This window comes from Malassezia restricta, chromosome II, assembly GCF_003290485.1.
Source record: "Malassezia restricta chromosome II, complete sequence".
Classification (NCBI taxonomy): Eukaryota; Fungi; Basidiomycota; class Malasseziomycetes; order Malasseziales; family Malasseziaceae; genus Malassezia; species Malassezia restricta.
The window spans coordinates 939,507-960,834 of record NC_040194.1 but is presented as its reverse complement, the minus strand read 5'-3'; the positions used below and the strand labels follow the sequence as shown (position 1 = coordinate 960,834).

General features: G+C 55.0%; 12 protein-coding genes across 12 annotated transcripts; 6 read left to right on the top strand and 6 right to left on the bottom strand.

Annotated features, from left to right (window-relative positions):
• Nucleotides 1–103: 103 nt before the first annotated feature.
• MRET_1427 (peroxisomal membrane anchor protein PEX14p) lies at nt 104–1,432 on the bottom strand (the record flags this gene model as incomplete). Its single annotated transcript, XM_027628054.1, has 1 exon — nt 104–1,432. One exon carries the CDS (start codon nt 1,430–1,432, stop codon nt 104–106), a length of 1,329 nt encoding a protein of 442 aa, XP_027483635.1.
• Nucleotides 1,433–1,704: 272 nt separating this feature from the next.
• MRET_1426 (small subunit ribosomal protein S28e) lies at nt 1,705–1,989 on the top strand (the record flags this gene model as incomplete). The annotated part of the gene is made up of 3 exons (XM_027628053.1): nt 1,705–1,746; nt 1,790–1,947; nt 1,977–1,989. 3 exons carry the CDS (start codon nt 1,705–1,707, stop codon nt 1,987–1,989), a joined length of 213 nt encoding a protein of 70 aa, XP_027483634.1.
• A 174-nt stretch (nt 1,990–2,163) lies between these two features.
• Nucleotides 2,164–4,983, bottom strand: MRET_1425 (coatomer subunit gamma; the record flags this gene model as incomplete). The annotated part of the gene is made up of 1 exon (XM_027628052.1): nt 2,164–4,983. One exon carries the CDS (start codon nt 4,981–4,983, stop codon nt 2,164–2,166), a length of 2,820 nt encoding a protein of 939 aa, XP_027483633.1.
• A 405-nt stretch (nt 4,984–5,388) lies between these two features.
• On the top strand, nt 5,389–6,798 carry MRET_1424 (bZIP transcription factor; the record flags this gene model as incomplete). The annotated part of the gene is made up of 1 exon (XM_027628051.1): nt 5,389–6,798. The coding sequence occupies one exon, from the start codon at nt 5,389–5,391 to the stop codon at nt 6,796–6,798; it is 1,410 nt and encodes a 469-aa protein (XP_027483632.1).
• A 212-nt stretch (nt 6,799–7,010) lies between these two features.
• On the bottom strand, nt 7,011–7,663 carry MRET_1423 (lactoylglutathione lyase; the record flags this gene model as incomplete). The annotated part of the gene is made up of 2 exons (XM_027628050.1): nt 7,011–7,491; nt 7,530–7,663. The coding sequence occupies 2 exons, from the start codon at nt 7,661–7,663 to the stop codon at nt 7,011–7,013; spliced, it is 615 nt and encodes a 204-aa protein (XP_027483639.1).
• A 277-nt stretch (nt 7,664–7,940) lies between these two features.
• MRET_1422 (acyl-CoA oxidase) lies at nt 7,941–10,067 on the bottom strand (the record flags this gene model as incomplete). Its single annotated transcript, XM_027628049.1, has 1 exon — nt 7,941–10,067. The coding sequence occupies one exon, from the start codon at nt 10,065–10,067 to the stop codon at nt 7,941–7,943; it is 2,127 nt and encodes a 708-aa protein (XP_027483638.1).
• A 291-nt stretch (nt 10,068–10,358) lies between these two features.
• Nucleotides 10,359–12,681, bottom strand: MRET_1421 (solute carrier family 25 (mitochondrial phosphate transporter), member 23/24/25/41; the record flags this gene model as incomplete). The annotated part of the gene is made up of 3 exons (XM_027628048.1): nt 10,359–10,385; nt 10,430–10,562; nt 10,601–12,681. The coding sequence occupies 3 exons, from the start codon at nt 12,679–12,681 to the stop codon at nt 10,359–10,361; spliced, it is 2,241 nt and encodes a 746-aa protein (XP_027483637.1).
• Nucleotides 12,682–13,350: 669 nt separating this feature from the next.
• On the top strand, nt 13,351–14,706 carry MRET_1420 (tubulin alpha; the record flags this gene model as incomplete). Its single annotated transcript, XM_027628047.1, has 1 exon — nt 13,351–14,706. The coding sequence occupies one exon, from the start codon at nt 13,351–13,353 to the stop codon at nt 14,704–14,706; it is 1,356 nt and encodes a 451-aa protein (XP_027483636.1).
• A 216-nt stretch (nt 14,707–14,922) lies between these two features.
• MRET_1419 (transcription factor) lies at nt 14,923–16,350 on the top strand (the record flags this gene model as incomplete). The annotated part of the gene is made up of 1 exon (XM_027628046.1): nt 14,923–16,350. The coding sequence occupies one exon, from the start codon at nt 14,923–14,925 to the stop codon at nt 16,348–16,350; it is 1,428 nt and encodes a 475-aa protein (XP_027483480.1).
• Nucleotides 16,351–16,416: 66 nt separating this feature from the next.
• Nucleotides 16,417–17,145, top strand: MRET_1418 (WW domain-binding protein 4; the record flags this gene model as incomplete). Its single annotated transcript, XM_027628045.1, has 1 exon — nt 16,417–17,145. One exon carries the CDS (start codon nt 16,417–16,419, stop codon nt 17,143–17,145), a length of 729 nt encoding a protein of 242 aa, XP_027483481.1.
• A 51-nt stretch (nt 17,146–17,196) lies between these two features.
• On the top strand, nt 17,197–20,796 carry MRET_1417 (cleavage and polyadenylation specificity factor subunit 1; the record flags this gene model as incomplete). Its single annotated transcript, XM_027628044.1, has 1 exon — nt 17,197–20,796. One exon carries the CDS (start codon nt 17,197–17,199, stop codon nt 20,794–20,796), a length of 3,600 nt encoding a protein of 1,199 aa, XP_027483484.1.
• A 73-nt stretch (nt 20,797–20,869) lies between these two features.
• On the bottom strand, nt 20,870–21,316 carry MRET_1416 (small subunit ribosomal protein S26e; the record flags this gene model as incomplete). Its single annotated transcript, XM_027628043.1, has 3 exons — nt 20,870–21,054; nt 21,094–21,248; nt 21,291–21,316. The coding sequence occupies 3 exons, from the start codon at nt 21,314–21,316 to the stop codon at nt 20,870–20,872; spliced, it is 366 nt and encodes a 121-aa protein (XP_027483485.1).
• Nucleotides 21,317–21,328: the final 12 nt, after the last annotated feature.

Here is a 21,328-nt window from a genome sequence, read left to right as displayed (position 1 = left end):
CGTAGGCTTCCTTTGTGTCATCGGTTAGTCAGCATATCAGACCCTCTGCCACGCACGACAGCTGCTCCGTGTAAGGCCGTGGCATCCTATGTACAGGGGTCAGCTACGACGACTCGTTGTCTACGCGCGCTGAAGTGCGCGCCGTTCGCATAAATGACGGGAAGTTGCGGCGGCTCAGTAAGAGACCCTTGAGACTGCGGATCTCCGCCTTCATCTGCAGCATTTCCACCGCAGGACCCGACGTGGGCCGCGCCGAAGGCTGAGTGAAGGCACTAAAACGGCTGCCGATCATGTTCATCGAGCTTTCGTCAGCGAGCACCGAGGCACGAAGCTCATTTCGGACGCTTTCAAAGGTGTGGCGGAAGGACGCCATGCTGGCAGAAGGCGCCATCGCGATGGAGTCTGCTGGCGTCGAGGCAGTCTTTCCATCCGGCGGCGAGCGTGGTGACGACCATAGATCTAGAAGGCCTTCATCGTCCGACTCAGTCACAGATCCAGAAGTTACCACACTCACATGACGGAGCGATTGCGCAAGTTGGTCGAGCGAGTCGCGCACAGACTGCGTTATGTCGATGGGGGCCAATACACGCCGTGGTCGAGGCGCCGGTGCTGGTTCTTGCTCTTCAATAGGGCACGAGGTATCCAGAGCATCCGCTCTTTCGTCTGGTAAAGTAGTCTTGGGTGGGGCGTCACACAATGCCTCTGTGTCGGGAGGTGTGCTAACTTCCTCGTTGACTTGCACTTCAGTCCACGTAGGTTCATAGTCCTTGGGCAAGAGTCGACTCAAGTGGCCGGCGCGCATAGAAGAAAGCGCCTCGCCCACTTTCCGGAATTGCTCCTTCTGCAGGGACAATAGATCAACGCGCGCATCAATCATCGACGTGAGCTTCGGTATCAGGTAGCGGCGAAACACGGCCACGAGTACGGCCGTCGCGCCGCCAGTGAGAATCAACAAGAAATGCAGTGTACGCAAGAAAGAAATAAGCGTATCGTAGCGAGGTCGCGAGACGGATGCAGCATATTCAGCTAGGACTTGATTGGTATCATACTGATATGGTGGCAGTTTCTCAGTCTCTGGCGTAGCATAGAGGGCAAGTGGAGAGCGTGGATACGATGGGACAGGCGGCGGAGGAGCACGGCCTTCCTCCCGGAATGCATCCTCCGCCCTTTCAAAGGCCTGTGTATCACTAGAGTCGGCGACACGTGCCCGATCCTCGTCAAACGCATGGGGCATGCTCGCATACTCGGGACGTTCGGCATCTTCGCGTGCACGATCAATGTCTGCATCACTCAGGCCTTTAGAGTGCAGAAATTGAATATGTTCCTGCGTTAATGGTATGTGTGGGTCCTTCGCCTCTGATCTAAGGGATGTGATGAAGCGCACGGCTTGCGCATGCCGCGCTTGGATCGCTTCGTCTCCCGGCGAGCACATGAGGCCGTGCGGCGGTGTTGAATGGAGAGCGCGACGTCAGATGTTGCTGACACACCTCGTCACATGCACGCGGGGTGCATGGCCAGGGCGCTGGCCACCAGGGGGTTCGCCCACGTAGGACCTGGACATGTGTGGAGGTACAGTGGATCACGTGTTGTACTTCAAAACTATATTGAACATGGGCCTTCCAGGTGCACGTGGCGGTCATTCCACGAAAAAGCCTAGGACGCCGCTCATCCTACTCGGTTTTCTACCGAACGTACATTGTCAATATGGACGCCGCCCCCCAGAAGGTCCCTGTCAAGCTTGCGCGCGTACGTAAAAAGCATCAACGTGTGGATATAGACTAACGAACAGGTTACGAAGGTTCTTGGCCGCACCGGTTCGCGCGGTGGTGTGATCCAAGTCCGTGTCGAGTTTATGGACGACTCTACGCGCAGCATCATCCGCAACGTCAAGGGCCCTGTGCGTGAGAACGATATCCTTGCTCTGCTTGAGTCGGAGCGCGAGGCTCGGTATGTAATGCCCACACTAACATGTCTAGTCGCCTGCGCTAATCTTGTCCATCCAATTCTGTATGCATCGGCCATTCATCTTGTTCTATGCCGGCGTAGGCATGACATAAAAATATACTGGGAATACGATGGAATATCCAGCTTCTCTTCTCATGGTTGTGTGTGTGTGTGTGTGCTTGTGTGTATGTGTCAGACGCGTCAGTTTCAGCTATATCGCTATGCAATGGCGGATAAGATAAACAGGCATGCCTCGTCGCTCGGTGCACGAACCGACAATTCCATGGTGATACCTTCTTCAGGCTGGTGCATCATGCGGACGCGTGCCAGCACCGTGTCGATGCCGGTGGTGTTCGCGAGGCGACCAGCCAGCGTCATGGTATGCACGCTTGGGTTGGCGGGTACGTCTGTGCCGCCGAGAGCCTGCATGCCCAGAATTTCAACGAGCGTAGAGCATGCAGCATCGAGGCTGTCGAGGGCCGTGAGAGCGAAGGTCTCGCTAGCCGAGGCAGGCAGCTGGTCCCATGTGGCAGCAAAGTCGAGGTCGGCCGGTTGGATATAGTCAGATACACCCAGGTCCAGCTCTTCTGTCTGGTACTCGTCCTGGTATCCTTCTGGTTCCGGCTCGCCACTGGAGGGGTCGACCTCCTTGGAGGTGAAGCGCAGCGTGTTGCTAAGCGTGGCCACAGGGAATGGTAGGTTGGCATCACGGCGCAGTGACACGTAGACTGTGCCGCTGGGAGCGGCAGCCGAGAGTCGAGGGATGGGCAGAATGAACTCCTCGTCGAGGCCGGCCTCCATGAGGCCACCAACCACCACGACGACATCTTCAAGCACAGTTTCGGCCAGCGTATTTGTGACATTGTACTGGAGCACAATATGCTCCGCAAATACGTGCTTGTATGCCGTCACAATGTACTCGGTTTCGGCCTCTGTCAGCTGCACAGGCGCGCTGATGGGGGACGTTGTGAGCAGTGTGCCGTATGATGCAAACTCAGAAATGTTGCCGAGCAACGAGGCATGGTCAGCATATGTATCAACCAGAGGTGTGCCTTCGATATCGGCAGTTGTCGCAGCACTGGCACCCGCCTCAGTGACGCCCATAGACGATGACGTGCCATGAAGTGTCAGCAGCGAGTCGCTCGGTGGTGCCTCGGTTGCTGCATCCTCTGACACGCGTGGTACGCTGTCGTAGTCGAAGGGTTTCGATGTGGCCATCGAGTCGACATACGCTTGCAAGCTCTGCTCCAGCACCTCTAGGTTCGGTGGGGCTTCGTTCAGCGGCACAGCCGCCAAAGCAGAGGGCGCAGGGGACGCAGACGAATCGAGAAGATGTAGCGCAAAGGTCGCACGGTCACGTACCTCGTCATCAACATCCTCGAGGCAGCGCTGCAGCAGCACACGGATGCGGTCGGTCAAGTGCTTGTTGTGTATGCCAAACTTGGCCAGGTTGTTCACGGCAGCAGCGCGCACAATGGCATTCTCCAGGATCACGCGGTTGTAGATAAAGCGAATGTACTTGTGTGGCTCAGGCATGTGAGGACCCTCTGAGCCAAGCAAGTGCAGGATTCGCACATTGAGTTTAGTGAATTCACAGTCTTCAATAAATTCGCACAGGTGGCTCAGCGCTGCCTCCTTACAGCCCTTCACGTACCGCGCCATCGCAAAGATGGCCTCAACCACTGCACGCTTGAATTCGTAGCCACCCTCATCGCGAAGCACACCAGCGAGGAACGTCAGCATCGCCGACTGCTTGGAGGGGAACTTGAACGACAAGCTGCGGATTGCATCGACGACAATGACTTTGAACTCGTCGCTAATGTCCGACATAAATCCGCTGATCTGCTTGATAAGGCGGTCGACACTAGACTCGTTGCCTGTTTTCAGCAGCGTCGCGATCGCATACGTAGCGACACTGCGGTTTGGATCGGTAATGAGGCTCTCCATGTCGACATTGCACGACTGAATCGCCGCAGGCCGCACTTGCGCCAGTTCGGCGAGCGTTCGCACAGCTGCAAACTTGAGCACCGTGCGTGGCGATGATAAGAACATTTGCAACACGGAAATAGCGCGAGTTTGCTGCTCCACGCTCACACCGCTCATAGTGCACAGCGCACGCGCAGCCTCGTAGTTGACCATATCGCTCTTGTGACGCAGCCAGCCCTCGAGCATTTGTGTTAGTGGTGCACGCATATTCGGGTCTTCCTCGGCAATCTTGGCTGCATAGCGCACCAGCATACAGAGTGCATATGGGTTGCGGATCACCACACCCTGGCGGGGCTGACCCAGTTGCTGCACCATTTTAGTCACAGCGATGCGGTCGCCCTGACGTGTCAAGTACAAGAGACCGAGCGCATGGTACTGCATCATATAGCTCATGCTCGGCATATTGACCTGTTCCACGGGGCTATTTTGGCGGTCACCCCCAAAACGGAGAGTGAGCCCTGGACGCAGGCCGCCGAAACCACCAAAGGATGGGCTACTTTGTGTAATACTGGGCCGCATATTAATAGCCTCCTGCATTTCGTTGCCCCAGCGCTTCACGGTATCGCGCGATTCGAAGTATAGATGGTACGACGAGACCAAGGCCGCACAAGACACGCTGGGATGGCGATCCACAATCGCGGACTTGAGGTAGCGCTCAAGACCCTGCACCATGCTTGGGTCAATAACGCGCATCAGCGCCCGGATGGCATTTGGACGGTACACGACCTCAGTGTTGGGCTGCATGTCCTTCATGATCGAAGCCATAGCCATAATGACGTCCTGCGCATATGGCGCCAGTTCCTTGATGGCGAGGTACACCATTTGGCGAAGACCCGCATCTTTGTTTTGGAATAGCTTTGTCGCACCAAAGAACAAATCGGTGGCTTCCTGCTGCGAAAACCGTTCACCCGTATACAGCAGGTACAGGATCTTTGTGAGCAGTATACGACAACGCCGTGGGCTGATGTTGGACTGATTAAACATGCGTGCCTCTTGAATCACTGCAGTTTTGTCATGTCGGAATGACACTTCTTCATCCTTTTTGAACGACATGGCAGAGGAAGCCGTCGCACGCACACACGTTCGACGTCCAAGCGTCCCGGGCAAACCGACACGACTCGCTCAGTGTCCGCTGGCGACCGCCGCGTGGAGTATTCCACAAGGTGCAACGAAATGTGAATCTGTACCTAATAGCACACAAATACATAATAATCAGACTTGCTACTAGGCCATTTCACATAGGCCACAGACATGCTAAGCACGTGGCAAAGTCCAACGACATTTGTCTCGGCCGGGATATGCAGAGCTGCGAGTGGCTAAGATGGCGTGCCCACTGCCGATTTCGTCATTAGTCTCGGTGGGTTTTGATTCATAGGCGGTGCAACGGGCGATTGTCGTGCGCTCTCATTCCCCCCGGACGGAGCGAGCTTATTAGGTCATTGACGTAGCACGCACCTCATGAACATGGCCAACGAGCAGGAAAGCTCTATTGCGTTCCTGCTTGGTTTGCATGATATACACGACACGTTTGATCTCCATCAACAGGAAGGACACGTACCTGCTCAGTCCAGCAGGAGCGATCATCCAACGCTCCTCACAGGCTTAGATGCAATACCTCTGACTGCTACCACGCCGAACGCAACATCGAATCAGCAAGCTGCACCTGCGCTGCAAAATCACCATCAGTCAGCAGGTGAGAGCATGGACATGTTCTCAAATCAGCTATCTATGTGGATGAACACCAACTTTAGCTTCGACGGACCTATGGGGCATGCTCTTCTCGCTGATGATGAAAAGGATGGTGATCATCTGGAAAAAGGAGACGATGGTCGACAGCGTGATGAAGATATTGAGCGGCAGCGACGAATGGCTGCTTCTAGTGCACACTCTAATGCCGCGCGAGACAAACTCCGCGCTCTAGATCGAGATCCATCTCCCACACCTTCACAGCCGTCTCTTGATTCTCGCCGAGATCGTATTCCATCTCACAACCTCGAAGCATCATCAGAACCTTTCCATCCGACGTACTTTGCTCCGTCACACGACTCCTTGAGTCAAGCTCCTTCTTATCTCCCGCCGGTGGCACCGTGGGCGAACCAAAAAATGTCAGGAGAGACACCGTGCCCATCTTCCTCTGCATCAACGTTGTTCTCGCAGCCACAGCAGCAGCGGGCGCCAGGCGCTGCCCAATCAGACTGGGATCTCACGTCGACGTTAGCACTACAGCATCTGATGAGCAAGAGCCCTGATGCACTGTCTACCCTGTGGCAATCCCATCTTTTGCAACAGATGGGCAAGGCATCTTCAACACCCAATCTGCCGCCGGAATTGTCCTCGAATGAGCCCAGCTCGTCGTCCTCCGCCAATGAGCACCCACTTCCTCCTATGCAGCCGTTGCTCCCCACATCGGCGGAGTCCAAGCGCGCGAAGCCTGAATCACCGTCATCAGCTGAATCGCAACAGCAGCCTTCACCCATGGAGAAACAAGACCCAGATGTGTCTGTGACTATTCCTAAAGCTGGTGCTTCAACAGCGCAAGCGTCGGATCGTGTAAAGCTCGCGAATACAGGCAACTCACAGACGGACGCAGAGACAAATCGACTTGCTTTAGAAGAAGACAAGCGCCGCCGAAACACCTTGGCCAGTGCTCGTTTCCGTATTAAAAAGAAGCAGCGCGAAGCTGCCCTGGAGATGTCTGCGCGTGAGCTGGAGAAGCAGGTGAATGAGCTGAAGCAAGAGAATGAGCGTCTCCGCTCAGAAAATGACTGGCTGCGTCGCTTAATCATGTCGCGTCCGGAGACGCTACCTGGCTTCTTCAATGTTCTGAACAATACAAGCGGAAGCGCCAGTAACAGCAATGGAAATTAGTCTTCGCCCATCCCATTACCCCCTTTTGACTCTACTATGCAAGCGATCGTCCAACATGCATCCACCGCAAATCGCGAGGGCACGCGCGGTCTCTAATGTATTATACATATTCCTTTCGTTATATACAACACTGTATGTATCATTATAATTTTGATTCGCTTCTTTTGCCTATGGAGAGTATATACACACGTTATTCTTGTGCGACGAGCAGCTCAGCACGGCGAAGTGCATGGCGCTTTGGCATGCGGCACAGAAAGGTTATTGCCACCCGTCGTTAGACCAGCCTCTGCCAGCGTCTCTGGATTCTGGGAACGCATAATGTCCTCTAGTGATTTCTCAGTGCCCTCAACAACGACGTTACGGCACACATCATGCAGTTCGGCGTGTAAATCAAAGTCTTGGCTCATAATTTGGATGGGATAGTTGTCTGGATCACGAAGTACAATAAGTTGCGTATGAGGAATCTGAAGATCCTCGATCGTGACACCTAGTTTTTCAAAGCGACTTCGTGCCGACAGCAGATCGGGCACGCTGAATGTCATATGATGGAATCCACCTGCATTGGCTTGTACATCAAACGTATTGTCGTATTCTGTGCCGTTGCGTTGGGCCAATTCTATAATAGAAGTAGCAACGCCAAAGCCTCTGTCTGTCTTATCTGTTGGAAATTGGAGCCAGACTTTGCTAATTTGACTGAACGCATAAGTTATGCACCATGTTCAGGTACGTACCCCAGATTGGCCTCGCGAACCACATCCATGCCAAACACATCCTGATAAAACATAGAGCTTAGACTTATGTCTTTGACATGCAAACATATGGAATGGAAGGAATATCCCCGAGTTTCGCGCCAAGGATTCGACATGGAGGGACGTTGGACCAGAACGACTTGGTTCGAAGAATCGCCAGGAACCACATCCCTCTTGGTACTACATCGGAAGTTCGGCCGATGCAGTTCAATCGGCAGTCGACCCCACTCGGAGTTGGATGAAGGCCCTGAATTCGCGAGAGTTTCGCTCGCAACAATAATGCAAGTCAAATTAATTGAGAGGTATAGAACTAGGTATAGAGTGTACGCTACTAAGGTGGCAAATCAAAAAGACATGTCGAGATACTCATGGATCATGGAAAGCTGTGTCGCATTACGCCTTCTTCGGAGCAGACACGGCAGCCTCCTTGAGCTCGCTCTGGATCTCCTTAATTTCGTCATCAATGTTCATAAAGTCCGAGGCACTCACAGTTTCGCGAATCTCTCGGTTCAAAAGAGGCTTGACTAGCGTGTCGCGGTATGGGTGAGGCTTGAGCGGCGAGTTGTTCCTGCGGATCATGTCAAAGTACGCACGGTATACATCACCGTCATAGCGACCGAAAGGCGAGTTGATCACAAAGTCCGACAAAGAGAACGAGTCAATCAGCGGGATGGCAAAGGCACGCACCTCGGCACACAGCTCCGTGACACGACGGGCGACGTAGTCGAACTGCTCTGGCTTGAGCCAGCCAGAACGCAGGAGGAAGCCTGACTTCTCCTCCATTTGCCACAGACCATACAGCAGAGCCACCGTCGAAAGGGCCTTCTTCACGCCATCCTTGCTGTCGGGCATAGACTCAACAGCAGCACGGAACTGACGGAAAATGAAGCCAGACGTGTGCACGCTACCAGCCACGAAGCGGAGCTGCGAGCACTTCTCGGCCGCGACCTCGCGCGAGTCACCCGCTTTCAGGTACCGCTGGAACTCATCAAACGCAACCTTGACAAAGTGAGCAGACGCCGTCAGCCAACCAGCTTCCACACCAGCAAGGGTGTCGAGGTCCTTCTCTGATGTGCAGCGGTAGCTAAGCACGGCATCAATGTCATTCAGGTACGCCAGGGCCTTGCCCTGTTTCTTGCCCTTTCGCGACTCCTCGTAGGCGGACATGAGGGCACGACCAAGCTGGAGGGCCAAAATCGTGTTGTCACCCTCCCATGTACAGTGCACGGCAAAGTCGGCGTACAAAGGTGCAAGACCTGCGTACGACGAGTAGCCGTGTCCACCAAGCGACTGACGGCAAACTTCAATGGCCGAGAGTGTACCCCACGTGCAGAATGCCTTCAGACCGGCACTGGCAGCATGCGTGGACTTGAGCAGTTCAATCGCCTCATTTAAGCGAGGATCACCAGGCTCAAGAGAGCTTAGCTGCTCATTCATGCGCTCAAGCATGTGCGAAAGCTGGTAGCCAGTGTATTGGAAAGCGATACTTTGAGCCAGGAGAGGCATCAAACGGCGCTGGTGAATGGGGTAGTCAAGAAGCTGCGTCTCGTGCTCGTTCTTGGCGTCCGACTTAAACTGACGACGCACAGCAGCATAGCGACCAGCGATGGTGATAGCCTTTTTGCCGATGTTAGAAGAGTCAATAGACATCATCACGCGACCCGTGAGAAGAGCACCGTATGCCAGCTGCTGCAGCGGTGGTTCAAACACCTGTCCTTCGCGCGAAACCTGCGTGTGCCGCATGAGCATGTGAGCACGAGGCACACGGACGTGCGTGAACTGAATGTAGCCGTTGTCGATACCGTCACGGCCCATCTTTTTGCCAATGTCACCGATTGTCACACCAGGCATGTTGTCGAAGGAGTAGGGGTCACGGAGCTGGACCACAAACGTCTTGACACCGTGGTCTTTGCCGTCGATAATCAGGCGAGCAAACACAGCACAGTGCGTGGCCGAATGAGCAGCACCACCAATCCACCACTTAGTGGCACCAAGTTCTGGAGTATGGATGATAAACTCGTCCGCATCACGGTCGAACGTAGCCGTCGTCTTGATACCTTGAACATTACTACCGTGCGTAAGTTCGGTCATACCAAAGCAGCCATAAAAGTGGTGGCAGGAAAGCATCCCTTGGCTGGCCCAGTATGCCAACTGACTCGGCGTCGAACCAGAGACAACACAGTTGCTGAACAACCCCAGGTGCACACCGAAACGCGTCCAGAACCCAGGGTCAAGGATCGAGATCAGCTCAAGGCGCTGGCGAAAAGTAGCCATGTCCTCCTTCTGGAACCAGTTAACAATGTGACCAATCTTGATAAACGTGCGGACACGAAGCTCATCCTTCGTGAGATCGTAAATGTCGTCGTTAAAAAATGCAGGAATCCTCTCAAGCTCCTGCATGACCCTACGCTTGTACTCGAGACGCTCCTTCGAGCCATGTAGGGAGATAGCCATAGCTTCCACATCGAAGGGAGGGTTGGTCCTCTCCTTCGCCAGAGTCTGCATTTCCAGGTTCGCCATTCTGTACGAGATGGATAAAGAGAACCTAGAGTACGAGCGTTGCGGGGGTCCATTATATCATTGGCCCGTCGCATTACCGGGTCGGTCGTTGTGTTTCGGCCGAAAATCCGGCCTGGCGCGCATTGGACAATTGCATCGCGCGCTACCGGTGACCGGGCTGCTCGGCAAGTCTATTTTGTGATTGGCCCTAGACGGGGAGCCTGGTCAGCCGCAGCCCACACGACGAGCGAAATAAGCCTGAAATGTAATCCAGGTTACGCCCCTTGATCCAGAGCGTAGGGCTATATATTATCAAGCTACACCCAAACCCTTTTTAGCCTGCAAAGCGTTAGCAAAAAAAAATATAGCACCACCATACGTACGTGATCATAAACAACGTAGCTTATAGATACGGCTGGTACAACCTTGGCCAATGTAGGTCCCAAACCACGGTAAAAGCCCATGATACCTTCATTCTTGAACGTCTGGTATGACGCATCGAAGAAACTCTTGTAGCTGTGCGTGTGTAAGCCTCATCGGAAAAAAATACGTACATGGTCGGATGAGCAGGGGTGCCTGAAGCTTGGAGGCGCGTTCGAACGAGATTTAGTGGATATACAGTCGCTGCGCCAATACTTCCGGAAATACTGCCAAATGCAAGTAAGGCAAGCACACCAGGCTCATCTTTACCAGTATACCGTAAGTAGAATAGCTTAATCCCCTCGAACGTCGACATATCAATGGCCGAATAAGGAAAAACGCCAACAAGTCCAGCTCCCAAACCTCGATAGTACGAACGAATACCTCCATGGGCCGACATTTCGCGCGCCGTAGCAAAGAGAAGTTTCATGCCGCGAATGTGACCTGGGTTGGACATACTTGACATAAGTCGTGTCTTGAGTGTCTCAATGGGGTATATGGATAGTTGCGATGTAATACCACCCACACCACCGCTGATGAAACGACTCATACCACTGACATCACGGGAGTCAGACACGCCGTCCACATATTTGGCAAAAAACCGCTTCATGTATTCGTATGTGAAAAATTTTATAGCAGACTCCGGGATGATCTTCATACAATTGAGACCATTTCCAAGCCAAAATCCTCGAAGTCCTCCCTCACGATATATCATCGCTAAGCTTTGGGATAAGGCGCCAAAAGTAGAACGGGTCTGTTGTGCGGCAGGAAATGGGGTGTTGAGATTCCGAGTGGATTGAGAAGTAATGAGGTATATTTTCAGTCGATCAAAGGGCGCTGTTGCCGTCCGGCTTACGGCTCCAGCAACACCACCAGCTAGCAGGAATTTGAAGGCTACATCTAGCTGGATTACATCAGATGTTGATCGCCTGCTGGATGTGACATTCTGCGAATGAGTATGCTGCTCTTCAGATGAGGGTGTGGTGCTGGTGACAGCTTGTGCATTACCGTCAGAGGGTTCGGTGAGATCGCCCGCCAGACTTACATCGCCATCAAAGTTGACGGACGTTACGCCACGGGCCGTCTTACCGAAGTTGGCCCCTAATTCCGCGAATATACCTTCCGAACCAAACAGTCCAACAACTTTGCGGACCTTGTAAAAGTGGTAAATTTCCGACAAGGTAGGTCGACGTGGGAGGAGCAAAAGGTAATCACGGAATTCAGGAAATGTTACGTATAGATCATTGCCGTGCAGCTCTTTCACATCTTGTACACCGCCAGAAGCCAAACTTGCAATAAAATCGTCAAGAATTGTGTCATTTATTCGAATGCCAGCCTTGTCAAAAGCGGCCCGGATTTCATCATCACTCAATACACCATCATGTTCCGTGTCCATGTCATAAAACAAGTTATATAGCTCGCGCTCCTGTAGTTCTGCGTAAGCAACGAAGCCTTCCCATTCAATTTGGCGCTGACGAACACGTTGCATATCTTGCTCGTCATTTTGCAATGGCTCGCCAGCCTTGGCATGATGTGATGTATCCTCGGTCGCGCGAAGGCCCCATACGCGAGATCCAGTCCAGCCAGACTCAAACAGCATCATAGGTGACCGCTCTGATACGCCTACTACATGGTTCCAGAGCCAGGACAGTTCACGCGGAACGAGATTGTGGTCTTCTTTGACCATAGACACAAGACAGCGCCAAGTACTCCAGTGCGAGGTATCATCCGAGCAGAGCTGATTCTCCTCAAATTGTTTGGCCATTTCAGCATGACGGGCGCGGCATTTGGCAAGGAGTTCGGGCGCATAGGCAGTCTGTCGAGCATGCGAAAAAATCTCACGGATTGACGATGACTTGGCATCAGAAGGAACGGGTTCGTCTCTTTCGACCAGACTACCAGTAGCCAATGGACCACCCGCTCCATAACGTGCACGACTTGCACGCACGCGCCACATTTGCTTGGCACGACCGCCTGCCAGAGCCGACGCACTGTCATGGTCAACAAGCAGATCGAAAAGACCACGCAAGCGCAGCAGACGTGCTTGGGGTGGCTCTTGTGCACGGAACTCCTCATACGTCATGCATCTTCTCTTTCTGCGCTTGAAAAGCGAGGATATCTTAGAGTGGCTCTTGCTAGGGTCCCATTTGTCGGGAGCAGGCTGTGGGACGGCGGTGCCATCTTGCGGACGCTGCTGGCATTCTATCTCACTCATTCCACCTAGTCTTTAAATGCGGGTGTTTAAAAAAAAATCAGGGAATGGTGACACGCACCACCGGGACAAAGGAGGGCGATGAGCAAGTGTGCCCTTCCGAGATGCGCTCGACAAGGTTGTTCGGTTGGCGAGACCAAAAGGTGGATGACCAAGCGGTTGGATTGAAATGATTAGTCATCGAAAATAATGGCGACCTGGCTCGTCTCGGCGCGAATGCCTCCGTGCCGCGACAAGCACCGCCTCAACCTGCGCACATAGGGCCATCGAACGTCAAGGTGTAGAAGCCTCGGACATGAATGAGCGTGATCCACGTGCGTTGTGATGAAAGGGTGGTGTGCAGTATGAGAAAAACGAAAACAAGATAGCAATGCAGAAGATAATATGTAAGATTGCGGGAATATACAGAATTCCTGCTACCTGTAGTCGATAAGAGCCCGCGAAGCTCTGCACGCACATCGTGAGCTGATCACACCATGATCCTCACATGGGAGGAAATGGGTCACGTGACGTACGCGTGTGGAACGGGCGGGGCATATGTGCAAATGCCCCTCAAGCGCGTGTGTACATCCCCTCGGGTGCCGCGCACCGGACACTGACTCTTTTCCTTGTGTTTGTCACTTTTGCTCTACGTCACTTTTGAGCCAGAGACATTTCACAGAATCCATTACTATGAGAGAGGTTCTTTCACTTCACGTTGGTCAAGCTGGTGTACAGATCGGTAATGCCTGCTGGGAGCTGTATCTCCAGGAACACGGCCTGACCCCCGATGGCCGTGTGACGGAAGAGAGCAACACGAAGAATGATGATGGCTTCTCGACCTTTTTCAGCGAAACCGGCCGGGGAAAATACGTGCCACGCTCGATCTATGTTGACTTGGAGCCCAATGTGGTCGACGAGGTGCGCACCGGTCCGTTCAAGTCGCTGTTCCATCCTGAGACCCTGGTGACGGGTAAGGAGGATGCGGCCAACAACTATGCTCGTGGTCACTACACTGTCGGTAAGGAGCTGATTGACCAGACCATGGACCGCGTGCGCAAGCTCGCTGATGCATGCTCAGGTCTCCAGGGCTTCTTTGTATTTCACTCGTTTGGTGGTGGTACGGGTTCTGGTTTCGGATCTCTCTTGTTGGAGCGCCTGGCTCAGGACTACGGCAAAAAAGCTAAGCTCGAGTTCTCTGTGTACCCTGCGCCCATGATGAGCAGCTCGGTTGTTGAGCCGTACAACTCGGTGCTCACAACGCACACTACGCTGGAGAACTCGGACTGCTCATTCATGGTTGACAACGAGGCGATTTATGATATCTGCAAGCGCAACCTCGGTATTAGTGCACCTAGCTACACGAATCTGAACCGCCTCATCGCCCAGGTTGTGTCGTCCATCACGGCCTCGCTTCGCTTTGATGGCTCGCTCAATGTGGATCTGAACGAGTTCCAGACCAACTTGGTGCCGTACCCGCGTATCCACTTCCCACTGGCTTCGTATGCACCGATCGTGTCGGCTGACAAGGCCTTCCACGAGCAAAACAGTGTGTCAGAGATCACCACCGCGAGCTTTGAGAAGGGCAATCAGATGGTCAAGTGCGACCCGCGTGATGGCAAGTTTATGGCCTGCTGTCTGCTCTACCGCGGTGATGTCGTGCCAAAGGACGTGAACTCGGCCGTGAGCCTGATTAAGACGAAGCGCACGATTCAATTCGTCGACTGGTGCCCGACTGGTTTCAAGATTGGTATCTGCAACGAGCCTCCGGCGCTTGTGCCGGGTGGTGACTTGGCCAAGGTGCCGCGCTCGCTCTGTATGCTGGCGAACACGACAGCTATTTCAACGGCGTGGAGCCGCCTTGATCGCAAGTTTGACTTGCTCTACTCGAAGCGCGCCTTTGTGCACTGGTATGTCGGTGAAGGTATGGAAGAGGGTGAATTTAGCGAGGCGCGTGAGGACCTGGCCGCCCTCGAAAAGGACTACGAAGAGGTGGGTATGGAGACGGCCTTGGGTGATGAGGACGGTCTCGATGCCGAGGAGTACTAGGATGCATGGGTTATAGATGTTTGACGTATTCACGATAGGCGTTGTCCATGGACCATGACCATAGCCGCGCTCGGCCGGCGCCAGATGCGCCCGGGTCGATGCATAAATCCTGTTGGCTCAAGCGCGCCCGAGAAAACGAAAACCCGACGGGCCCACAGCGCGTCCTTTTTGAGCAACTCCCCGTTTTGGAAAGCTACACTAACGCGGGGTGTGACAATGTCAAATCAAACGCGCCTGGGATCCTTCAACACATCGAACGTCGGTGTGAACAACTTTCTGGGGGCCCCCATTCCAAAAAATCAAGATGGGTCCTACGCAGGTTTGTACGGTATGTCATCTGGGTCTATGCCGATAGGGCAGTCGCTTGATGGCCTGCATGCACCCTGGTCATTCCCTATGGGCAATACAGGCTCCGCCAATGCAGACAACATGAACGAACAACAGACCCCTCACATGTCGCATCACGCATCAACGCTTCTCCCACAATCATTCACCGGCGAGTATGCTAGGTATACGAGCGAGCCTCAGACCATCAAAACAGAGGCGCTAGGTGATGAAGCAGCCGTGCCTCTGCCTCAAGTACCTAGCGCGCAAGCCGCGGCACCTGCGCCTCAGAGAAGTGTGCCTCAAGCAGGTATGCCGGTGTACCGGGAGCAACGCAATTTGCCCCGCCATGCGTCCATGTCCGCGATACCCTCTACCCCTACTAATACGACGCCTGCGGATACGAATCATGACCATGACAACAACAACAACAATACATCGTCGCGTGCGAGTGGAAAGAAGCGGTCTATGGCTAAAGGCGAGAAAGATAGTCGAACAGGGCGCCGAAAGATCAAGATTGAGTTCATTGACGATGATTCGCGTCGCCACATCACCTTCAGCAAGCGCAAGGCTGGTATCATGAAGAAAGCATACGAGTTGGCGACGTTGACCGGTACGCAGGTGCTGCTTCTGGTGGTGTCTCAGACGGGTCTGGTGTACACGTTTACGACGCCCAAGCTGGAGGCTGTCGTGAAACAGCCAGAAGGCCGAAATCTCATCCAAGAGTGTCTCAACGCGCCTGATCCTTCCGAAGTCAATGATAACGAAGCCGAGGCGGGCCCTTCGACTGTGTCGTCTATGGAAGGTGGCGCGATTGGCGGCTTGCAAATGGTCGGCGAGGAGCCGTACGATGAGGAAGAAGACGATGACGAGGATGGAGACGAGCCGCTGGACATTGGCCGAGCTGATGCTGGTTTCACAGCGCAGGCCATGGGTACAGCGGTGCCGGATCTCGGTAGTAGCGACTCGTCCAATGTGTTGGGGCACGCACCGCTCTTCCATCCTGGATGGACGCCCCTGTCCAACCGATCCATGGGCGATGGTAGTGGCACTCCCTCTATCAAACGGCGTCGCACACAGCCAAACTTGTCGCGAACGCAACGTTCATCATTGAATACCGAGCCTGTCCCTGAGCTTCCGACCGACCTGTACCATGCCTCGGCCATGATGTCGTCCATGCCCGTCAACAACGTACTAGGCCATGAACCCTTCCTTTCTTCCAACATACCCATGTTTCTTGGGCAAGATCCATCACTGGGCGCTGCGCCTTCGACCAGCCATGATGCGCCTGCCAACGACCGAGAGTCCTCCCATACCTAGATAGTCACGTGTTCAAAACGTTGGAGGGACGCACGAGCCCGCTCAGAGGACCGTTGTGAGTGGCCCATGGCGGATGTGTGGGTGTCGCGCAAGCGGTGGACTTGTAAGTATTGCAATGTCACCATCAACGATGATCCGCCCTCGCGAAAGCATCATGAGAGTGGTGTGCGGCATAAGCGCAACGTAGCGCGGGCGCTGGATGACTTGCATAAGCTGAAGGATGCCAAGCGTCGCGAGGAAACACAGATGCAGATGACACTCCAGCACATGGACAGGGGCGCACTGAGGCGTGGCGAGGAAGGTGCGTCGTTGCGCATGGATAGGGCTCCCGCACCGTCGCCTCAGCCCTGGAAACCGTCCGAGGCAGCTTACACGACGGCAAGCTCACTAGGTTTCTCGCCTGAGCAGGATGAAGAAGAATGGCATCGGCGTTGTCAGAGGCGGAGCTTGTCGGCAGATGTAGGCGAATGGCACACTCTTTCTCCGGCACCTCCGACACCTTCTCGCGCCGCCTCAGGAGACCACTGCACCCCCGAGGAACAGGTTCGTGGGAGCGAGGCGCCCATGTCTGACCGTCAACGCGCGCTTACGTTTACGCTCCAAGAGCGTGGTGTCGGTGACGAAGAGGACGAAGACGTGCCCATTGTCCTAAAGCGCCCGCATCCGAACGATGCTACGGCAAAGAGTGGCGCTTCTACGTCTCAAGATACCCCATCCACACAGGAGGATGCCACGCTGTTCAAGAGGCGCAAACCTCGACGCGGCACCTCCGCACATTCGGTGGATCCAAAATAGGCCCTATTTCGATGACTAATTTTCTGTTGGTGACTGACCATCACATTGAGCATGGCGTTTGCGGTGCACCATGAGCGGGTGCCCGCGAGTGGCGTCGAGCACTGTGTAGCGATCCGGCTCGTCCGCGACGAAGCAGCATGGCCACCGAGTCGCGGCCGCCTCGTGTGTCATGCGGTTCTTGCGCGCGAAAATGTACTGCGTGTGATGGAGGTACGTCAGCGGGCGGATGGTGCGTGTGTGTTGGTGCAGGTCGGCATGCACCACCTATTTGGCCAAGTGACGGGTCTACATGCGGTGCGCACGCTCGCTTCGCAGATAGATGGGCGAGATCGTTTGCTCATTTCTTTTCGCGATGCCAAAGTATCGCTGATGGAGTGGGATGACGTGTACCATGATCCTACGGCTATTTCGCTGCACACGTTTGAGCGTGCGCCACCTCTGGCACAGGGTTTGCCGCCGACGTTCGTGCCACACACGATGGTGGATCAGGCAAGCCGATGCGCCGCCCTCCTGCTCCCGCATGACACCCTGGCGATCGTACCGCTCGTCCAGGACGTCACGGAACTGGGCGCCGACGACCCCAAAGATATCCCGCTGCTGGAGCAGGTGCCGTACATGCCCTCATTCGTCCTGTCGTTCCGCGACGACATTGATGAGCACATCCACAATGTGCGTGACTGCGTGTTCTTACCTGGCTTCCAAAATCCAACGCTGGCTGTGCTGTACGAGAGCCAACTCACATGGACCGGCAGCCTGACGCAAGCACGGCGTACGATGCAAGTGTGTTTTGTCACGCTTGACCTGACCGTCACCAAATACCCCGTTACCGTGACAAGCGACGCGCTGCCCTATGATGCGCTCTACCTCGTTGCGTGCCCTGAGTCACTGGGCGGCGTACTGGTTGTGACGCCATCGTCGCTTATGCACCTTGATCAGACGGCACGCATGGTTGGTGTGAGTGTCAATGGGTGGACTGATCAAACGACGCCCGATATAGGGCTGAGGCGTGCGACCGAACTGTCCGCAGACCTGGATCTTCAAGAATCTGTGCTCGTATTTACAGATGCCCACCGTGCCCTTCTATCTCTGCGCAGTGGGCGCATGTACACGGTCGAGTGCGCCGTCGAAGGGAGGACAGTGACACGCCTCGTGCTGGGCGAAGTACACGTGCCGGAGCGCCGTGGCGGCGCTGCATGTATGCAAATGCTGTCTTCTTCGCTCGTGCTATGTGCCTCGATGCAAGATGACACGTACCTTTATGTCATGGAAGATCAGAGGGCGCCACAAGCTCCCATCGTGCCAGCCGCACCGCTGGGCGATGACGAAGAGCTAGATCTGTACGGCAGTGCCGATCCCACGCCGCCAGCTCCAACACAGGCCGTGCACCTGCATGTTCACGACACACTCCCAACACTCGCCCCTCTGAACGACGTTGCACACGGCCTCGCTTGCGACGCGCAGGGTCGCACTCGACCGCTCATGGTTGGTGCGCTGCAGCATGGCCTTGTGGTGCTGGAGCCGCGCCTCTCTTGTTTCAAAGAGCGGACTCTAGTACCTGCACGAAGCGTATGGATAGCGCTTCGGCAGGCGTTGCTTTTTGCACAAAGCGACGACGATGACAAGGCATGCGCTGTCTACAAGCTGGACACCCTGTCCTTGGTGGCTGAACATCCGCATGACACGCTGGCATGTGGAACGGTCGGCGACTATGCGGTGCGTGTCACGACGCAGGGTATCCAAGTGCTGGATGAGCATGCCCAGATGGTTCGGGAGATCAGCTCGCCGTGCCATCGCGCCACTTTGACTGAGTCATACGTGGTCCTAGTCGGCCAGGAAGCATCCGTGTGGACGATCGACGGCACCTGCGTCGTGCAAGTCGCCTGCCAATGTGCTGACGTCACCAGCGATATGCTCGTGTGCGTCTTGCCTGACGGACGCCTAGCGCTGCACTCGCTACCGGACGGTGCCTGTACATGGCAGTCGCAGGCGTCTCTTACGACACTGCCCGCCCTTCTTAGCGAACATACCGCATCAGAAGATCTTGTCGTTGCACACATCAAATGGTGCAAATTGACTGATGTGCCTGTCCTTCTCGTGCAATATACCCAGGGCCTTCTAGCCATGTACGAGATACGTGATACCATGTCCCTTGTTCTCGTCGACGCTTATATGCTACGTGCCCCATCCACGGCTCTCGTGCCGCTCTCGCTCTTCGGTCGATCATGTATCGGAGTCGCAGGGCCCCACTCGCTTGTCATTGTGCGTGACCGAAAAGGCCCACCGTTATGGCTCGAGACAAGCATGCCATTCTCATCCATGTGCGACCACGCCTCGGGTTTCGTGGGCGTGCACGAGGGCGAAGCGAGCGTTTGGACTGTGCCGCCCCTTGAGGTGGATGCACCTGTGCCTTACCAGCGATGGGCGACACGCACATATACACACGTCGCTATTCACGAGGAAACAGGCTGCTTGGTGGCCTCATCGGCACAGCCCACGCAATTTGTGCTCTATTCCGAGGAGGAAGAGCCCGTGCGTGATCCAGCGCTGGATCCGTCGCCGACGTATTCGGAACGCGGCGCTCTCGAGCTCTTTGCGCGCATCGGCGAACCACCGATCCACGGCCATGAGTTTGAGCCATGCGAGACAGTCACATGCATCCACATGGCCCCGCTGGATGCTTTGGATCGCCGTTCGGGACGCCGGACGTTTGTGACGGTCGGTACGGTCATTTCGCACGGTGAAGACCGCACAGCTAAGGGATTTATGTACGTCTTTGACATTGTCCAAGTGGTGTCGGGTGCACTGCGTCTGCGTCTCATGTGTGCCGAGGAAATGCGCGCGCCCGTAACGACTCTCCACGATTTAAACGGCTTTCTCGTCGCATGCGTGGGCCAAAAGCTGCTCGTTCGTTCATGGGAATTGGGTGAGTGGCTCGTGACTGTGGCATTTCTGGATCTCGGCATGTACGCCACTAGTGTCCAGCGCGTGAAGAACTTTCTGCTCGTAACCGACGTGCAACAAGGCGCGTACTTTTGTGCGTTCCAAGAAGATCCTGCACGTCTCGTGCTTCTCGGCCGCGAGTATGCTCCAGCTTGCCTCTTACAAGGCGCCATGCTCATCGACCACAAACGCTTGGCCATGGTGACGTGTGACGTGGGGGGCTGTATCCGCCTGCTCGACTATGCACCTTCGAATCCCACGAGTCTCGGTGGCCAGCGCCTCCTGGTGCGTTGTGAATACCATGCACCGGGCGACGCGGTGCGTGCCCTCATGCTCCATGGACCACGCAACGCGAATGGCGAGCGGCTCACGTCGGAAATCGTGCTGGCCAAAAGCAACGGCGCCATCGATGTACTTGTGCCCGTGTCTGCCAAAATCTATCCGACACTGCAGCTTTTCCAGAGCCAGCTGGTGCGCACTGTGCCGCACATGGCCGGCCTGCACCCACGCGCCTTTCGCACCGTCGCTCCACTGCACACGTCGCGTCCGTTGTCCAAAGGCATCCTCGACGGCACTTTGCTGCACACGGCCGAAAGCCTGCCGCGAGCCAAGCTCTTATCCCTCGTGCGAGATCTGAGCCCACGAAGCACAGGTGGCATCCACGCGGACGATCTCCTGCGATGTCTCGTCCATCTACAGTCACATTGGTAGCACACACAAGCCGTATATCATCGAGGTCATATTCAGTGGCTAGAAGATTTCTTTCTATGTCTCGCCACTGTTTTTAGGCGCGCGCACCGCCCGACGCCATCTGGGCGGCAGGGTTCTTGCGGCTGTCACGGTTGAAGCGCAGGCGCGGCGGGGTACGCACGCGGCGACCCTCGACCGAACGCACACGCACCACCTTGGAGTGGATGGCGCACGACACACAGTACGCGAGCTTGATGTAGAGCTTCGGCAGGACGTACTCTGTTTGGTTAGTCATTTTCCACGTATAGGCGTACATACCATCGTACACACTAGCCTCGCTCAGGTCACGCAGAGCGGCAGCCTCGACAATGTTGCGGACAGTGAAGCGCTTGATGGCCTTGTCCTTAGGCACAGCCCGCGAGCAGTTCGTGCAACGCACGAACCGAACGTGGCCACGTCCGTGCTTGTTGCGTCTGTACTGGTTAGTCCGCCACTATGCGCGGCCGCACACATACCCTCCATTTCTTCTCTTCTTCGTCATCTTGCCAGTGGT